Below are 17,469 nucleotides of genomic sequence, written 5' to 3' on the forward strand. Positions count from 1 at the left end.
CTCCTTCTTGCGAGGCGGTGGCACCTAGCCTAGAGAACTCCTCCTGGTCCAGCAGCCCGTCGCCGTCGGCGTCCACCGTAGCTAGGATCGCCGCGGCCTCCTCCTCGGAGACTTCCTCGCCCAGCGCCGCCGTCATGCTGCCGCGAAGCTCATCGGCTGATACCTTGCCGTCGCCGTCCTTGTCAAAGGCGGCGAACACCGACGATGCCTGCACCACGGCCGCGGTTGCCATCGGTGAATGCTCAATCTTGCCTGCTGCTCTAGCTTCTCTGTAACCTCCGTGTGCTATGCGGGTAAATTGCTGACAATTTTGCGTGGCATGTGGGTGCGCTATATATAGGTACGGCTTTGTACGGTAAACGGGATTAGGAAGCTTCCCTAACCTGCCCGTGGCAACACGTCAGCATACATCGTGCATCCTTCATTCCCCTGCATTAATTATTAAGTATTATCAGCGCCCGAAGTAAGCTTTAGTTTCTCTGTCATTCGATGTCATTGTGCAGAACATCAATCTTAATTTATTTATGCGGAAAACAAACTTTCTTTGTTCTCTAAACTATTGGCAGAGATGGACGACATAGCATCCAAGTCATCCAAAAAAGATACGAACTTAAAATAATTAGGAAAACCAAGAAAACCAATTACTCCCTTCGATTTGTATTCTAGAAAAAAATTACTCCCTTTCATTCATAAATATTATTTGCCACTAGTATGGATGTACCTACAACTAAAATATGTCTAGATACATCTATATTAGTGGCAACTAATATGGGTCGGATGGAGTACATTCTTTTGGGATTTTTTGGACACATATTTTTCAGTCGCTAAAAATTACAGGGATCTGAAGGTAAATTTTGGAAAATCCAAAGTAAACATAAAGGAGATGTAGGGACATAAAAAAATAGAAATGGCTATTTCACCACTGCTCTGGAATAATTTTTGAGATTTCACGAAATTTATAGATTTTACAGAATAATTCCTATTTTACATTGTAATGTTCGTTTCTATTATCATATTTTTTGGTTAACTAATTTGAAAATATTTTTATTTGCTAATAACAAACCATTTTATTTTTTCTAATTTAAGTTTTCTTTATAAAAGTTTGAATTATTTAAATATACATTTCTTTAAGATTTTAATTTTAAGATTCTTGGGTTTTACCTTTACATCTATTTGAATACCACAAACGTGAAATCAATGATTATATATATGAGGGACATCTCTCGAACGCTAGCTCACAAGCGTTCGCTCAATAGCCTTTCAAAGTGACACTTTTTTTACACACGCCATCCCTCTCCGGCTTCCGAATTTTTCTTTTTAAAATTAAGGAGCTCGTCAGGCCCTGAATTTCTTTTCCCAATAAAAATGTAACACATTCACATGTCACAAAATGGAAGGAGCACCCGCCATGGTACACCACAGTGTCACAACGCGCTAAAATCATATGTACTTCTTTTACATTGGACAACTCTAGGTCAACCTCGCCGCCATGCCCTTGATCTTCCAAAACCACCAGCATGGCATCCTTCGGCGAACCTCCTTCCTACAGCACAGTGTTGATTCACTAGTCAGCCCCCTCTCACACCCCTCATCCTCCCTCATTGTCCTCTCCTGACTAGTAAGAAATGTTTTTTTCCTATCAACTTGCCAATGGACGGACTACGTTTGAGTTTATAAGCCGCCCTTGACTTTTATAGTCAAACTAAGAAAATAATAATTTTTATATGATAAAAAATATACCGATTCGTATTTGAAAATTTTCAGTGGGATAATATGTGCGACATAGAACACATATTTTGTTGCTCGAAATCATGGTAGAAGTTGGCCTCGAAATTTGAGGAGGACTTATAAACCCAAACAGAAGGAGTTTATCGATATCTTTTTGTAAACTTGGTCAAACTTCAAACATCTGACTTAAGAAAAAATATGTATGAGAGTAATTAACAATACTAAAAAAAACTAGCCTAAATGAGATCACAATGTCAAAAAAACGTTGACCAACGGGGGAATGAACCCTCCCTTGGCTATACGTTGTTAGGTAGGATGAGACTTTCCCGGTTTATTCGCCCCTGCTGCGAAATTACCGCGCATGAGGATTCGAACCCGGGTGGGCTGGCTGCACACTCGCTTGCCTTGCCACTGAGCTAGAGCTCAGTTCTCGAGATCACAATGTCAAAGATCTCGGACTGACTGCAGGAAATAATCAGTAGATTATATATGACCAGTTAAACGCCAGGTCGATCCATGGCTGGGGTGTACACAAATGGCATGCACGACGCATGAATATACATTGCCAGCGGCGGCGTGAACTGTGCCGATCTGTAATATTATCCTCTGAATTAATCAAATTGGTTGAGCCCGAGACTTCGAGTTTTCAACTCTAGGTAGGTCACGATCGAGGAAATGGTAAGCTGCGCGTACGTCAATGCCGGCACCGCCTGGCTACCCTGAATCCCTGATCCGACATGTTGACGCCGACACGCCGCTAAGCTGGACATGGCCACTCTGACTACCCTGTGGAGCTTAATCTACCCCTAGAAAGACAATTAATCCAAGTTAAGTTGTGCGGTGCAGACCTCACAATATTTTTTACTATTATCTTTTCTTCACTAGGCTCCCCAAAAACGGGACTGATCATCATTTAACATAACAACGGAACAACAAGAAAAGTTCAGACATTCATGTGCAAACTGAGAAGTAAACTACAGCGCGAAAGTTAACGTTTCGGGAGAGAGAGGGGGTTATCTACTAGTTTAAGCACAAGCAAACCAAACAAAAGAGACCATCCCTACCTAACCAGCCAAAACAGACTATTACAACAAGCAAGCCGCGAAATGATCTGGAGGAAATTTGCAGATGCTATCGGCACCGAACGCTTACTTCCCAGCACAGCATCCCAGTTTTTTAAACTGCGGCAATCCAGGTCTCTTCACACCAGCTACTTCAGTGACCTTCTTTCTTTCTTTTTTAAAAGCGGGGCAAAAGATTTTCCACTATTCATTAATTAAGGAGAAGTATCTTGACAAGACAAAAGCAAAGATAAAAAGTTTATAATGCGAATTACTCTCCCAAAAGTACAATACTCAAGTGCTTGGCGCCCGCGGCCACCCAAAGACTTGCCTCATCCTTGCCTTAAGAAGTAGCGTTGTTGGGGCGGATTTATTTCGGAAGACCCTCGCTTTCCTTTCATTACAAATAGTCCAAGAAGTGAGCATAGTGATGGAGGCCATGGCCTTGTGGTTTGGAGAGTTATAGGTCGACATGCTTGCCCACCAAGCGTGAATGGAAAGATCCGGCGTCCACGAGTTGGTGTCGATAGGCTCATTCCCAATCCAACCTTTGATCATACCCCAAAGCATTTTTGTGCACGTAGAGACAATGTGAGAAAAGGTGTGATGTCGTTTCTTGAGATTGCTTACAAAGAGGGCAAAGGCCACAATTTGTCCGTCCCCTTCTCTCAGGCCTATCCGCTGTCCAAAGCCTATTTTGGATAGCCAATCAAGCAAAAAAAAAAATCTTGGGCGGCGCCTAAATCTTCCAAACCATCTTGTTCATGAGGGTGTTAGTGGCACCAAAGAATTGGGACTTACAGGCGGAGGTTGTTGTGTATTCACCGCTTTTCGTTAAGTTCCACACAATCGAATTGTCGACGTCTTCACTAAGGTTCACATCTTGGAGCTCCCTCCAAAGGGAGATGAATTCACGAATATGAGGGATTGTCAACTTTCCATCCATCTTGATCTTGGAGATTGTTGGATAACTGTTGGTGTATCTGTTAGTCTGTCTTCTTGTTCTCTGTTGTGGTCCATCTAGCCCAGCCCAGTCCTGACCTATATAAGGTGCCTCTATCTCTGTAACCCTAAGCTGAGAGAGTTCCTCCCTGCAGCCACCTTCTACCTCAGGTTAGGCCCTCACCTGTGCCCACATGGTATCAGAGCAAGGGGCAGTGAGGGCAACGACGGGAAAGACTGCCGATCTGGAAGCCTAGGCTGCTGTGGTGGCTGGGAGGAAGAGGAAGGGAGCAGGCTGCTGCGGCGGCAAGGAGGGGAAGGCAGTGACGAGTAAGGAGACGAAGAGGGCATCCTGCGGGTAAGCCCTTTGGTGTTTCTGAGAGGTTAGTTTGGTGTCAAGCATGGGGGACAACGGGGATTTGGCCAAGGCTCTGGAGAAGCTGGCAGAACTTATCACTACCAAAGGAGATGGAGGAGGAGGATCTGCTGGAGGGGGAGCAATCGTTCCCCATACCAACATCGGTCAGAAACTTGAGCTGCCAGCGAATGATATCAAGTTGGAAGGAGTGACCAACTATCTCCGGTGGTCAAGGAGGGCGCTGCTGATTTTAAACTCGAAAGGGCTGGATGAACGTGTGAGTGGTGAAGTTGCAGAACCAGCAGACAAGGCCAGTCCGGAATGGAAACAGTGGAATGCCATAAATTATTTTATTGTGGCATGGTTGCTTAATTCTTTGGTTCATAACATTGCTGCTTCTGTAGAGGCACTCACAAAAGCTTCAGAGGTATGGGACACCCTATTAAATCTCTATTCTGGAAAGGGGAACATTATGTTGATCGCTGAGATTGAGGATAAAGTGCATGACTTGCAACAAGGAAACAAAACTGTGATGACATATGTGGCTGAGTTGCAGCATCTTTGGGGAGATTTAGATCATGTTGATCCTCTGGAACTTGCCCATGGGGAATGTGTGAGTGCTGCTAGCTGGATTGAACGTCGGTGAGTCATGAAGTTCTTGAAAGGTCTTAATCAAGATTTTGAGGGGAGAAAGGCCGCTTTACTGCATCAAACCACTACTCCTTCTCTCAAAGCAGCCATTGCAGCTATGTCCAGAGAGGAAGTACGTCTGAATATGACAAAGGGAAGTGATTCTGTCCCTCATCCGACCTTCTACACTACCGAGAGACAAGAGATGAGAGACTGCTATACTTGTGGACAGAAGGGACACTTGAAGCATGAGTGTACCTCCTTTGCTACACCCAGTAGGGGGAGAGGAGGATACACACATGGCAGAGGAAGCTACAGAGGAAGAGGTGATGGCAGAGGTGGTGGACAACCATATGGACAACAGTATGGAAGAGGTGGTGGACAGCAGTATGGCAGAGGTGGTGGGCAGCCATATGGACATCAGTATGGCAGAGGTGGTGGACATCAGTATGACAGAAGTGGTGGACAGCAGCACGCTATATCACCCAAGGCACATATGGCAGTAGCTTGAGAGCCAACTACTAGTACCTCTCAGGGACAATCAAAGGAAGAAGGACAAAGTGAAGCAACCTTTGGGAACTTTGCTCACTATGTCTACAAAGATGAAGGTAATATTGATCGAGTTTCTATAGCCACTCATAATGCTAATTCAGATTGGATTCTTGATTCTGGAGCATCCAAACATGTTACTGGGAATATTAGTGAGTTTGACTCTTATACTCAGTATCCTTCCACACATAGAGGCACTATCCAAACAGCAGATGGCACAACACAATCTATAAAAGGGGAGGGGTCGGTGCAATGTACACCCAACATAAAATTGTCATTAGTTCTACATGTTCCTGCTTTTCAAGTAAATCTGCTATCTCTAAGTGCCCTGATTGATCAGCAGGACTACCGTATAATAGTTGATAGATATATGTGCTTAATTCAGGAAAGGGAGAGCAAGCAAGAAGATTGGGACCTGCAACTGGCATAGAGGTCTTTGGCACATAGATCGTGACAAGATGGGGCATGATGCTAGTTCTGTGCTTGCTGCGATTGTTGGAGCAAAGGAGAGTATGTCACTAGTTCATCATTGTCGAATGGGCCACATGGCGTTTGATAAAATGTTTCGAGTTTTTCCTGATATAATGAATGGAGTGGACAAAACCAAATTATGTTGTGATGCATGCGAATATGCTAAGCATACTCGAACCTCTTATGTTAGTAGAGGGATCAGAAGTGTATCCCCATTTGTGTTAGTGCACTCTGATGTATGGACGTGTCCTGTTGTGTCAGTAAGTGGCATGAAGTACTTTGTGACTTTTATTGACTGCTATTTCAGAATGACTTGGATTTATCTTATGTGTCACAAAGATGAAGTGTTCACTTGTTTTCAGAGTTTTTGTGCCTATGTGAAAAACCAATTCAATGTTCAGGTGCAAGTGATCAGAACTGATAATGGTACTGAATATATCAACAAACCTTTTGCTGCTTTCTTATCTTCGCAAGGTATACCGCACCGTACTTCATGTCCCGACACTCCTCCCCGAATGGAGTTGCTGAGCGGAAGAATAGGAACATTCTTGAAGTGGCTCGATCTCTTATGTTTACCATGAATGTTCCCAAATTCTTATGGAGTGAGGCGATTATGACTGCTACGTATTTGATCAACGTAATGCCTTCAAAGATTCTAGGTATGCAGCCTCCTTGCCAACTCCTTCTAAATAACAATGACTTTGTTGTACCACCCAAACTCTTTGGTCAGTACAGGTTTTGTAAGGGATCACGGACCATCTCGTTGGCAAGCTAGATCATCGGGCTATCAAATGTATCTTTATTGGCTATTCCTCCGCATGTAAGGGTTACAAGTGTTGGAGTCCCACTGACAGGAGGACATTTGTAAGCATGGATGTTACGTTTCGTGAGTCAGAACCATTTTATGACTGTGAGAGTGATCTTAGTGGCTTGTTCCAGGGGCTTGAAAATCTTGGTGATGCTCAAGAGGGGGAGCAACATCAAGGTGGTGATCAAGAGCAGCAACATGGTGACCAACAACAACATCAACAAATCCCTATTGTTGTGGAGATTCCTGCAATTCCTGGTACACCTACACCACCTAGACCCGACCAACACAAAGATGGCTGCAGAATCCTCTTGTATACTCTAGAAGACAAGTACAAAGGGAACAAGTAGATGCACTAGAGGAACAATAAGACCAGGGGCAGGGGGAGCAACCCATTGGACATGAAAATCAAGGAAGCACAAGTGTAGATTCTGCTGAGGAGAATCAATCTCAGACTGAGTCCAATAATATCCTAGACTTGCCAATTGCAATAAGGAAAGGGATAAGGAAAGTTGGGCCCCCAAAGCGACTGAGTTATGATGACTATGACGTAGGAAATTATATTTCTTACGAGGCATTGTCACCCTCTTTTCGGGCTTTTGTTGCTTCACTGCAAACTGTATCTGTTCCTAAGGATTGGAAGTCAGCCAGGTTGGACCCGAGATGGTGCAATGCTATGATGGAAGAATTAGAGGCCTTGAAGAAGAATAAAACATGGGAGTTGACAGATCTCCCTAAAGGAAAGAACACAGTAGGTTGTAAGTGGATCTACTCTGTAAAACAAAATGCAGAAGGAAAAGTGGAGAGATATAAGGCAAGACTTGTGGCAAGAGGATATAGTCAGACTTATGGCATTGACTATGATGAGACGTTTGCACCACTGTCAGAATATTGACCTCTTGTGCAGCAAATTTTGGATGGCCCTTGCATCAACTTGATGTCAAAAATGCATTTCTGCATGGTGATCTTCAACAGGAGGTGTATATGGAGATGCCACCAGGATTTGTCAGACCTGAAACTAAAGGGAAGGTATGTAGACTGAAGAAATCTCTATATGGTCTCAAACAATCTCCACGGGCCTGGTTTGATAGGTTTAGACAAGTGGTGTGTGGGATGGGATATGGTCAATGCAATGGAGACCATACCGTATTTTACAGACATTATGAGCAGAAAATCACTATCATTGTTGTGTATGTTGATGATATTATTATCACGGGAGATGATGATGCGGAAATCGAAAAACTGAAAGGATGCTTGAGTCAAGCCTTTGAGGTGAAAGATTTGGGAAAACTTAAATACTTCCTTGGAATAGAAGTTGCAAGATCGTCAAAAGGGATATCACTATCTCAAAGAAAGTATACATTGGATCTCTTAGATGATATGGGCATGCTGGGGTGCAAAGTGGCTTCAACACCTATTGACCAAAATAATAAAATCACAGCAGAGTCTGGAGAACCCATAGACAAGGAGAAATATCAAATACTTGTTGGAAGACTAATATACTTATGCCACACGAGACCAGATATATCATTTGCAGTGAGTGTAGTGAGTCGCTATATGCATGATCCGAGGGTTGGACACTTGGAAGCAGCTCAAAGAATCTTGAGATACTTGAAGGGCACTCCGAGAAAAGGATTGTGGTTTAAAAGTAATGGACACCTAAATGTAGATGGATATTGTGATGCAGATTGGGCTAGCTGCTTAGATGATCGAAGATCCACCTCAGGGTATTGTGTTTTTGTTGGAGGAAATTTGGTGTCATGGAGAAGTAAGAAACAATCCGTTGTCTCGAAATCAACAGACAAGCAGAGTATAGAGCTATGTCACAGGGCCTGGGTGAAATGTTGTGGGTACGGAACCTTCTAAGAGAGCTGAAAATTTTAAGGCAAGGAAGCTTGAAAGTGTGGTGTGATAATATGTCTGCCATAAACATAGCAAACAACCCTGTCCAGCATGAGCGAACTAAACATGTGGAGATAGACAGATTCTTTATTAAATAAAAGATTGATGCAGGGATTATCTCATTGGCTTAGTGAGATCAGGACAACAAGTGGCAGATTGTTTAACAAAAGGGCTAGGATCGAAGGAGTGTAATCTTACCAGTGCCAAGATGGGGATGATTGACATTTATCACCCATCTTGAGGGGGAGTGTTGGATAACTGTTGGTGTATATGTTGGTCTGTCTTCTTGTTCTCTGTTGTGGCCCATCTGGCCCAGCCCATTCCTAACCTATATAAGGTGCTGATACGTCTCCGACGTATCGATAATTTCTTATGTTCCATGCCATATTATTGATGATACCTACATGTTTTATGCACACTTTATGTCATATTCGTGCATTTTCTGGAACTAACCTATTAACAAGATGCCGAAGAGCCGCTTGTCTGTTTTCTCGTTGTTTTTGGTTTCAGAAATCCTAGTAACAAAATATTCTCGGAATTGGACGAAATCAATGCCCAGGGTCCTATTTTGCCACGAAGCTTCCGGAAGACCGAAGAGGAGTCGAAGTGGGGCCACGAGGAGCCGCCACCATAGGGCGGCGCGGCCCAGGCCCTGGCCACGCCGACCTATGGTGTGGGGCCCTCGTGTGGCCCCCCACGTTGCCCTTCCGCCTACTTAAAGCCTCCGTCGCGAAAACCCCAAGCACCGAGAGCCACGATACGGAAAACCTTCCGCAGACGCCGCCGCCGCCAATCCCATCTCGGGGATTCTTGAGATCTCCTCCGGCACCCTGCCGGAGAGGGGATTCATCTCCCGGAGGACTCTTCACCGCCATGGTCGCCTCCGGAGTGATGAGTGAGTAGTTCACCCCTGGACTATGGGTCCATAGCAGTAGCTAGATGGTTGTCTTCTCCTCATTGTGCTTCATTGTTGGATCTTGTGAGCTGCCTAACATGATCAAGATCATCTATCTCGTAATGCTATATGTTGTGTTTGTCGGGATCCGATGGATAGAGAATACCATGTTATGTTAATTATCAAGTTATTACCTATGTGTTGTTTATGATCTTGCATGCTCTCCGTTATTAGTAGAGGCTCTGGCCAAGTTGATGCTAGTAACTCCAAGAGGGAGTATTTATGCTCGATAGTGGGTTCATGTTTCCGTGAATCTGGGGGAGTGACAGAAACCCCTAAGGTTATGGATGTGTTGTTGTCACTAGGGATAAAACATTGATGCTATGTCCGAGGATGTAGTTATTGATTACATTACGCGCAATACTTAATGCAATTGTCTGTTGTTAGCAACTTAACACTGGAGGGGTTCGGATGATAACCCGAAAGTGGACTTTTTAGGCATAGATGCAGCTTGGATGGCGGTCTATGTACTTTGTCGTAATGCCCAATTAAATCTCACCGTACTTATCATGACATGTATGTGCATTGTTATGCCCTCTCTATTTGTCAATTGCCCGACTGTAATTTGTTCACCCAACATGCTTTTATCTTATGGGAGAGACACCTCTAGTGAACTGTGGACCCCGGTCCATTCTTTTATACTCGAAATACAAATCTGCTGCAATACTTGTTCTTTACTCGTTTTCTTGCAAACAATCATCTTCCACACAATACGGTTAACCCTTTGTTACAGCAGAGTCGGTGAGATTGACAACCTCACTGTTTCGTTGGGGCAAAGTACTTTGGTTGTGTTGTGCAGGTTCCACGTTGGCGCCGGAATCTCTGGTGTTGCGCCGCACTACATCCCGCCGCCATCAACCTTCAACGTGCTTCTTGACTCCTACTCGTTCGATTAAACCTTGGTTTCTAACTGAGGGAAACTTGCCGCTGTGCGCATCACACCTTCCTCTTGGGGTTCCCAACGGACGTGTCAATTACACGCATCAGGTGCCTCTATCTCTGTAACCCTAAGCTGAGAGAGTTCCTCCCTGCAGCCACCTTCTACCTCAGGTTAGGCCCTCACCTCTGCCCACAGAGATCCAAGCGCCTCCATGGGTAGCCTGCTTGACATTCCACTTCTTCCTAGGGGAGGCATGGAAGATAAGTGGAGCGATGTCCTTCGGCTTTCTTCCATTGAGCCGAGGGGATTCCCAAAAAGGCGCGATCTTCCCATTGCCAACGTAGATGGTGGTAGAAGCGTAGAAAAGGGCCATGTCAACTTCATTGCAAGGGGTTCCGGAGCCTACCCAAAGCTTCTTGGGTTGTTTCCATTCATACCAAGGCCATCTCAAGCGAAGTGCACAAGCAAATTTATCGATGTGGAGGATGCCAAGCCCTCCAAGGTTTGTAGGTCTACACACCGCCTCCCAATTAATCTTGCATTTCCCTCCGGAAACCTCTTTCGTATCGGCCCAAAGAAAGGCACGCTCAATCTTGTTCATACTAGTTATGCACCCTGGAGGAATAGTGAGCGGTGTGAGGTGAAAGATGGCTTGCGAGGTAAGGACATATTTGATGACGGTTCCCCGTCCGGCAATGTTGATGTTCTTGCCATCCCAAGTGAATAATTTTGTTACCCATATTATCTTCAAGCGGTTGGAAAACAACTCTCTTAAGTTTGCGAATAGATAGCGGTAGACCAAGGTATTTCATGGGAAATGATGCCCGAACAGCCGGCATATCAAGAAAGACGTCGTCAATGTCAACCTCTTAGTAACAAATGGGAGCCACCATGCTCTTTTGGAAGTTAGTCTCAAGCCCGGTGGCGTTCCTGAACAAAGCAAGAATATTGGAAAGATTTTGAATGTCCTCCTTGAAAGGGGCGAAGAAGGCCGCCGCATCATCCGCATAAAGGGAGGTTCTAAGGGCGGTTTCCCTCCCTCTAATCTTGTGAAGCAACCGGTGATCCAATCACGGAATATAGGTGGGAAACCATGCCTCTTAAGTAGCTCAATAATATACTCCCATCTCACGGAGTCGAAGGCTTTGCGAATGTCCAGCTTGAAAAGTAGTTTCGGGATTTTACTTTTGTGGAGTCTTCTAGCGAGGTTGCGCACATACAAGAAGTTGTCATGGATGCTTCTCCTCTTGAAGAAGGCACTTTGCGCATTGGAAACTAGGTCGTTCATGAGAGGGGAAATACGGGTGGCAAGCATCTTCGCAATAATCTTTGCAATGGCGTGGATGAGACTAATAGGCCTAAAGTCGGAAATGTCCTCGGCCCCCTCCTTCTTCAGAATCAACACAATATTCGCCAAGTTCACCCATTGGAAATGCGCCATATGGAGGTTGTTGAAGTGTTGGACGGCACTCATGACATCGTCCTTAATGATTTCCCAACACTTTTTAAAGAAAGACCCGGTGAAGCCGTGTGGACCGGGTGCTTTGTCGGAAGGCATTTGGTTTACCACGCGAAGGACCTCCTCCACGGAGAATTGTGCATCAATTCCCTCCAAGTCTGTGACCCCAAAATGAATACCCTCCGAATTGAAGTCAAGGTTCGTAGGTGGCCCTCTTCCCATGACCGAGGAGAAGTGGTTATGGATGACCTCTTCCTTTTGGTCATGCTCGGTGACCCGCCCATTGTTTTTCTTGAGCTGGTGCATGTAGTTTTTCCTTCTCCATGAATTCACCCTCAAGTGGAAGAATTTCGTGTTCACGTCTCGACCATCTTCATCTATATCATCATCATCTTGTTGGGAGTTAGAACCAGTGTTACCCAGTTTTTTTTTTTAAGAAGCAAAAGAATTGCATCATTTCATTAATTAAGAAGTGTCATGGCATGACAATGTACTGTACTTAAGTTACACCAAAAGGAATTACTCTCTGGGCTTTCATTATTCTCTTATTCAACAAAGATCTGACAAGGATCATACATCAAAAAACCCGAAGCCATCACACAATACCTACCAACACGATAATGAGAGAAAATTATACCAACAGGGACTTTTTCATGAAAATATACTCAGCCAAAAGATCTGTAACAGATACTCTGGCTCACATTGATGCGTGATCGTTTCCATGGGCTAACCATCCTCGAGAGATTCTTTTTGGCACAAGGAGTAAATAAACCAAACCTGTTCAGACTTTACATGCACAATCATCCCCGATTCTTCAGAAACCTGATGCAAAAAATAACAAAGCAAATTGCAAACAGAGAATTCATTGCCAAGTGCCATCATGCATCTCCTTGTATGCTTGGTCTATTCTCGGACTGCTGCTTGCTCGACAGCCCTCCTCTTCTGGATCCAACAGAGCATAGAAGTCAGTTAGGTCTCGCTTCTTGATTTCTGATTTCCTCCGAAAGCACCATGTTCTGTTCCTGCACCGTGCTGATTGCATTCGGTCAATGAAACAACATGTACTACTAGTTAAGACTGCACACAGTTATCTCCTAGAGATACAAAACAAAAGTTTCCACTAGTATATTAGTAGCAAGGGACTCTGCTCTGTTGTTCAACCAAGTGAGTTTTTCAGTGAGTGTTCAGGCTACGAATTGTAATACAGGCCATTATTTGCCACAGTTTCAGCACGCTGTTAGCAGGCCAGCAGCAGGCTAACCAAAGCTGGGTGCCTGACAAACCCAGGGCAGCTTTTCATTGATCATTATTAGAGGGAAAAAAGAGTTTTACAAGCGCTCTCGTACATAGCTCAACGATGATACAAACAGCTACTAGTTGTCAAAACAAAAAAAAAGATAGAAACAGCTATTCCATGCGATCAGGAAAAATCACGGTGAAAACTACATGTCTAACTAAATTCAGTCCCGCTCTCAGGATGTGTCTATCAGCTTCCTGGTTCTGTTGCATCTGACCTGATGCCACATTGATAGCTCCTCTATGATTTTGGGCAAACACCTAGAGAAATAGCCTTGCTTCTGAACACCAACTCTCATTACGCTCCTTCCATGTTGACCAAGCCAGACAATGAGGCTCTGGAAGGGAGTAGGCTGAGTCAGACCGTTGATCCAGAAGATTGACGTCGTTGTTTGCTCGCATGGCTGACATTGCCAGGTGGCAGTGACCCAGAGCTCTGATGAAGGAGCACTCAGCAAGGAGGTGAACTGAAGTCTCAGGCACAATTCTCCAAACTGAGCATACGGGATTGCAAGTCCAGCCTTGCTTCAGTGGGTTATCTGCTGTCAAACACTTGCCACGGACGGCGAGCCATGAGAAAATCTGGAACCCGATTACCCAGCTAAGGACTGAAAAATGAAAACTGCAGCAGGTTGCACCGTCGAACTGAATTGCGCACGCAAATGCAACCGAAAAGGATCCATCATCCGTCCACTTCTAAGTCACCAAGTCGGGGGCATCAGTGTTCGGCTGAATATGCCAGCAGAGTCCAAATCTCAGTGAACTGGGTGATTGCATTGCCAGAGTGTTCCTGGTATAATGAACATCCACAAGGACTTCTCTGACCAATTGCGTCTTCCTGGTACAATGAGCAGGCAGCAGCAGCAGATGAGGAGGAGGTAGAAGCTGGCAAAGCTGCACAAGAAGCATTTGTTCAGTTTTAGATAATCAGACGTATCCTCAAATAAGAGAAAAAAGCTAAACGACTAGTGCATGCTTCAACCCTTGCATATCATCATTTAGCACTGAAAGTTCTACTGAACCACTAACAATCTATAACTGTAGGAATTGATCTGTTTTCCCCTTTCGAAATGTTGACTGAATAAATTGACGGATTCGCTGGAAGAAATGCAAAGTTAAAACTTAGCTGAAGATCAAACTTACCACGATCTGAAGAAGCCGCCTAACCAAGGTCCCCTAAAACCAGGACCACCTGGAAATCAAGGCCCCCACCAGGTCCTTCAGGCCAATGCAGAGCAGCTGCTGAATGCTAACCACAACTTTGGAAGAACTCAACAAGGACACAATCCATCTTCTGATGGATGAAGCAATAGTTCGTCGAGGTGATGAATTGATATATGTATGTACAGTGAGAACTAGTAGCTGTGCATTCAAGTGCCGTTCCATGGATCACCTGCTACTCTCACCCAGTGGCCTATGTTTCAACCAGGGTCACTAACCAGGTCGATGTCCAGCTACTAGTCTGAATTTTCTGCCTACTCTAAACTCACAACAGGTTCCTAACCTAGCTCAGTAAATCTGGATGATGGTTTTACTTTAGAAATTCTACATTTTTTTCTTTTCGGAATGGGTTGCCCCAACCTCTGCATCAAATATACGTCCGATTACAAATTCTACATGCTGAAGCAAATAATTAGAATGACTATCAACTTATCGTCACACAAGAGGCCTGGTGATTGCCCTGTTTAAGACATGAACCAACATGGGACCTGAGCTAGACGATGTCAAGCATTTCTTGTGCCTAAGAGTAAAAGTTTTGTTTCTAGAATTTACATTCAGATGCATCATAGTTAAACAGTTAGCAGGAAGTAAATAATAAGAAAACAGAAGTCTTCTTTGATAGCAGTAGGAATGGTACCTCTTTATTTGCAAGAATATGATACAATTAATTGCAATTGAGATGTAACCAGAACTTTCTTGTTGCAACCTCTAACTGTACAAATGGTGTTCCTTTACCTGTAATGCACCTGACCATTATTTCCTAAATCCAACATAATGAAAGAGAATGAAATCTAGAGAATGGATAGTTAGGGTGGTGGATAGAAAGACAACAAAAAACCAAGAAAGAAATAGAATGAAAAATAACATTCATCTTGAACCTACATAGCTACTGGCCACCAGGACAATCACCTAATCCCCACTCTCCTAAATATTAACTAACCATATTTTGTAGGTGCTTTGACCGTAAAAAAAACAACTAGATGAACACCTAGATACAGATCTATGAACTGCAGTTGTTAATCAATTAAAATGGAACATGCTAGCATTCATTTATTTCAGGTTAAAGGTGATTCGTGTAACACTAATCTGCGGACAAAAGTCTAAAAAAATCTAAAAACTAAAACAGAAAAAGAACAGTCTCACGAGTTACCCAGTACTACTCAGCGGAATGGGTGTCAAGCTGGAGTTCAGACCTTGACGAGGCGAGGGACATGAGCAAACAAGTGCGCAGTATAAATTGTGTTCACCGGCCCATCATCATATTTCGTTAGCTAATTAATATTATAAATGATCTAACCCACAAACTGTCAATCAAGTTATTAACAATTGTGATCACATCATGTCACTACTGCACCAGTCGAATTTATTCCACTCACATTTTAGAGTGCGAATACAAGGAGGTATTTTGTGTTTGGGAAATGCACTACACCAAGATTACATGCGGAAATATGTGTAATAAATAAATAAAATATAGGAGAATTGTTCTATGGAGGAGACGGGGAGTGGATAATCACATTGAGGAGATTGTGGCCTCTGGATAAATATGTGAAATTTACAGCGGATAACTCCCTAGAAAATGCCACTCAGAGACCACAGAATGAACCTCCAAGTCTCCTATATTATCTAAAAAAGGCATTCCTACTGAATCAAAACACTGAGTCAGAGCTTCTCTGAGAGCAGCATGCTACTTTGCAGTTCTATGCTTTTACTTCCTACTTTTTATTTGAGGGCACTGTACGTGCACTTTTTCTTCAAGATGAAATAGATTTCAGAAAGTTGAAAGGGAAATCAAAATAGTACCGTGATTGAGGAGAAATTAGGATGTAATAACTTATGAGGTGCTTAAAATGATAACACTATTACATATAGCTAGAGTGATTGCTAAGAAGCGAAACAAGTATATTGCTGTGACATTAAGCCTAACCGGAGTAAAAACGATCTTTTATTAAAAAATAATAAGCATGCTACTCATCTCTATATATCCAGTGATCGGATTCTTAGATCAATATAATTCATGTGTAAATAATTATCACATTGCAAGGCTACAAAACAACCAACTTTCAGCTGCAACAAAAGTTTTCTGTTGTAATTAATCATGAGCAGGAAGCATATATGCCACTATATGATCAGATCTACGATAGCTAGAGAAAAACAACTTGTATGACCAGCTTTGAAAGAAAACAAGCTGTACATCTGCAAGCACACTCATCAGGGTACAAATCTGCGTATTAAACATTAGGAATATTGATCCATCTCTGCATGGAAAACTAACCTTAAGCATAATAATCCAATAATAAATCACTACTCAATAAAGAGCCCACCTCAAAGGGTATGATCAGATCCCGATCAAAGGTAGTATGCCCTAACCGAAACTCGCAGTTCATCAAAGAAGAGGGCCCTGCTGATGCCCTGTCCCGGAAGCTGAATTTTACACAGATTGATCAAAATATCCCCATCGCAACCACTATTCTTAAATTGGACACCATGGATCGCAAAGTAAATGATGTGAAGTCAGCGCAAACCCTCAAGAAGTAAGCAGAATCAGGTAATCACACAGACCAAATTGCATGGAAGAAACAGGTCTTTTATTCTCTTACCATCCTCGCTTGCCAGAGCTAGAGTCGATGTAGGCAACGGATACGACTTCGGTAGTTCAGGACCGAAGATGCAGTGCGAGATATGAGGTATGAGGGGTGAGGTCTTTATCGCTTTGGCCTTGCTGCCATGGCCAGCCAGCTTGTGAAGTGACCTGTAATCTGCACATATCAAAGCACAACAAAGTCATAGCAAAGGAAAAGAAATAAAGCTTAAAGAGTTCTGTATCTATACGAAATGACTAAACTGCAAAAATTTGCAAAGAAATTAGTGCATAAGACTTCTTCACTAATTAAAGATACTTGCTGGAAGCATTTAAATATTAATATATGGGTTTACAAATCTATTAGAATTACCAAACTATCTTTAGATCTTTTTCACCAATGAAAGGTAGCATTTAGATGTCAATTAACAGAAAAGGATAAATGTGCTTTGGATCCACCTGATTTGAGCAGTGGCTGCTCGATATGGTCAGCCATGACCATCAGTGGTAGCATCCAAGTAATCCCACTTTTAACTTTGGTCAGCAATTATTTAATTTTAATCAGGAACTGATGAAAATTAGAAGACAAATGTTGCTCGATGTTGAAGAATTTCGCGGAGAAGAAGGATCA

At 43.3% G+C, this 17,469-nt stretch overlaps 1 protein-coding gene across 1 annotated transcript in view; it reads right to left on the reverse strand.

Moving 5' to 3' along the window:
• Window positions 1-247, reverse strand: part of LOC124652218 (probable calcium-binding protein CML25/26) — a 707-nt gene extending 460 nt beyond the window's left edge. Inside the window, exon 1 of the mRNA XM_047191238.1 lies at window positions 25-247. Coding sequence (XP_047047194.1) covers window positions 25-232 — 208 coding nt within the window. The 5' untranslated portion in view covers window positions 233-247. The remainder of the gene's footprint in view (window positions 1-24) is intronic.
• Between the last annotated feature and the right edge of the window lie 17,222 nt (window positions 248-17,469).

Source organism: Lolium rigidum, chromosome 5, assembly GCF_022539505.1.
Source record: "Lolium rigidum isolate FL_2022 chromosome 5, APGP_CSIRO_Lrig_0.1, whole genome shotgun sequence".
NCBI classification, from domain to species: Eukaryota; Viridiplantae; Streptophyta; class Magnoliopsida; order Poales; family Poaceae; genus Lolium; species Lolium rigidum.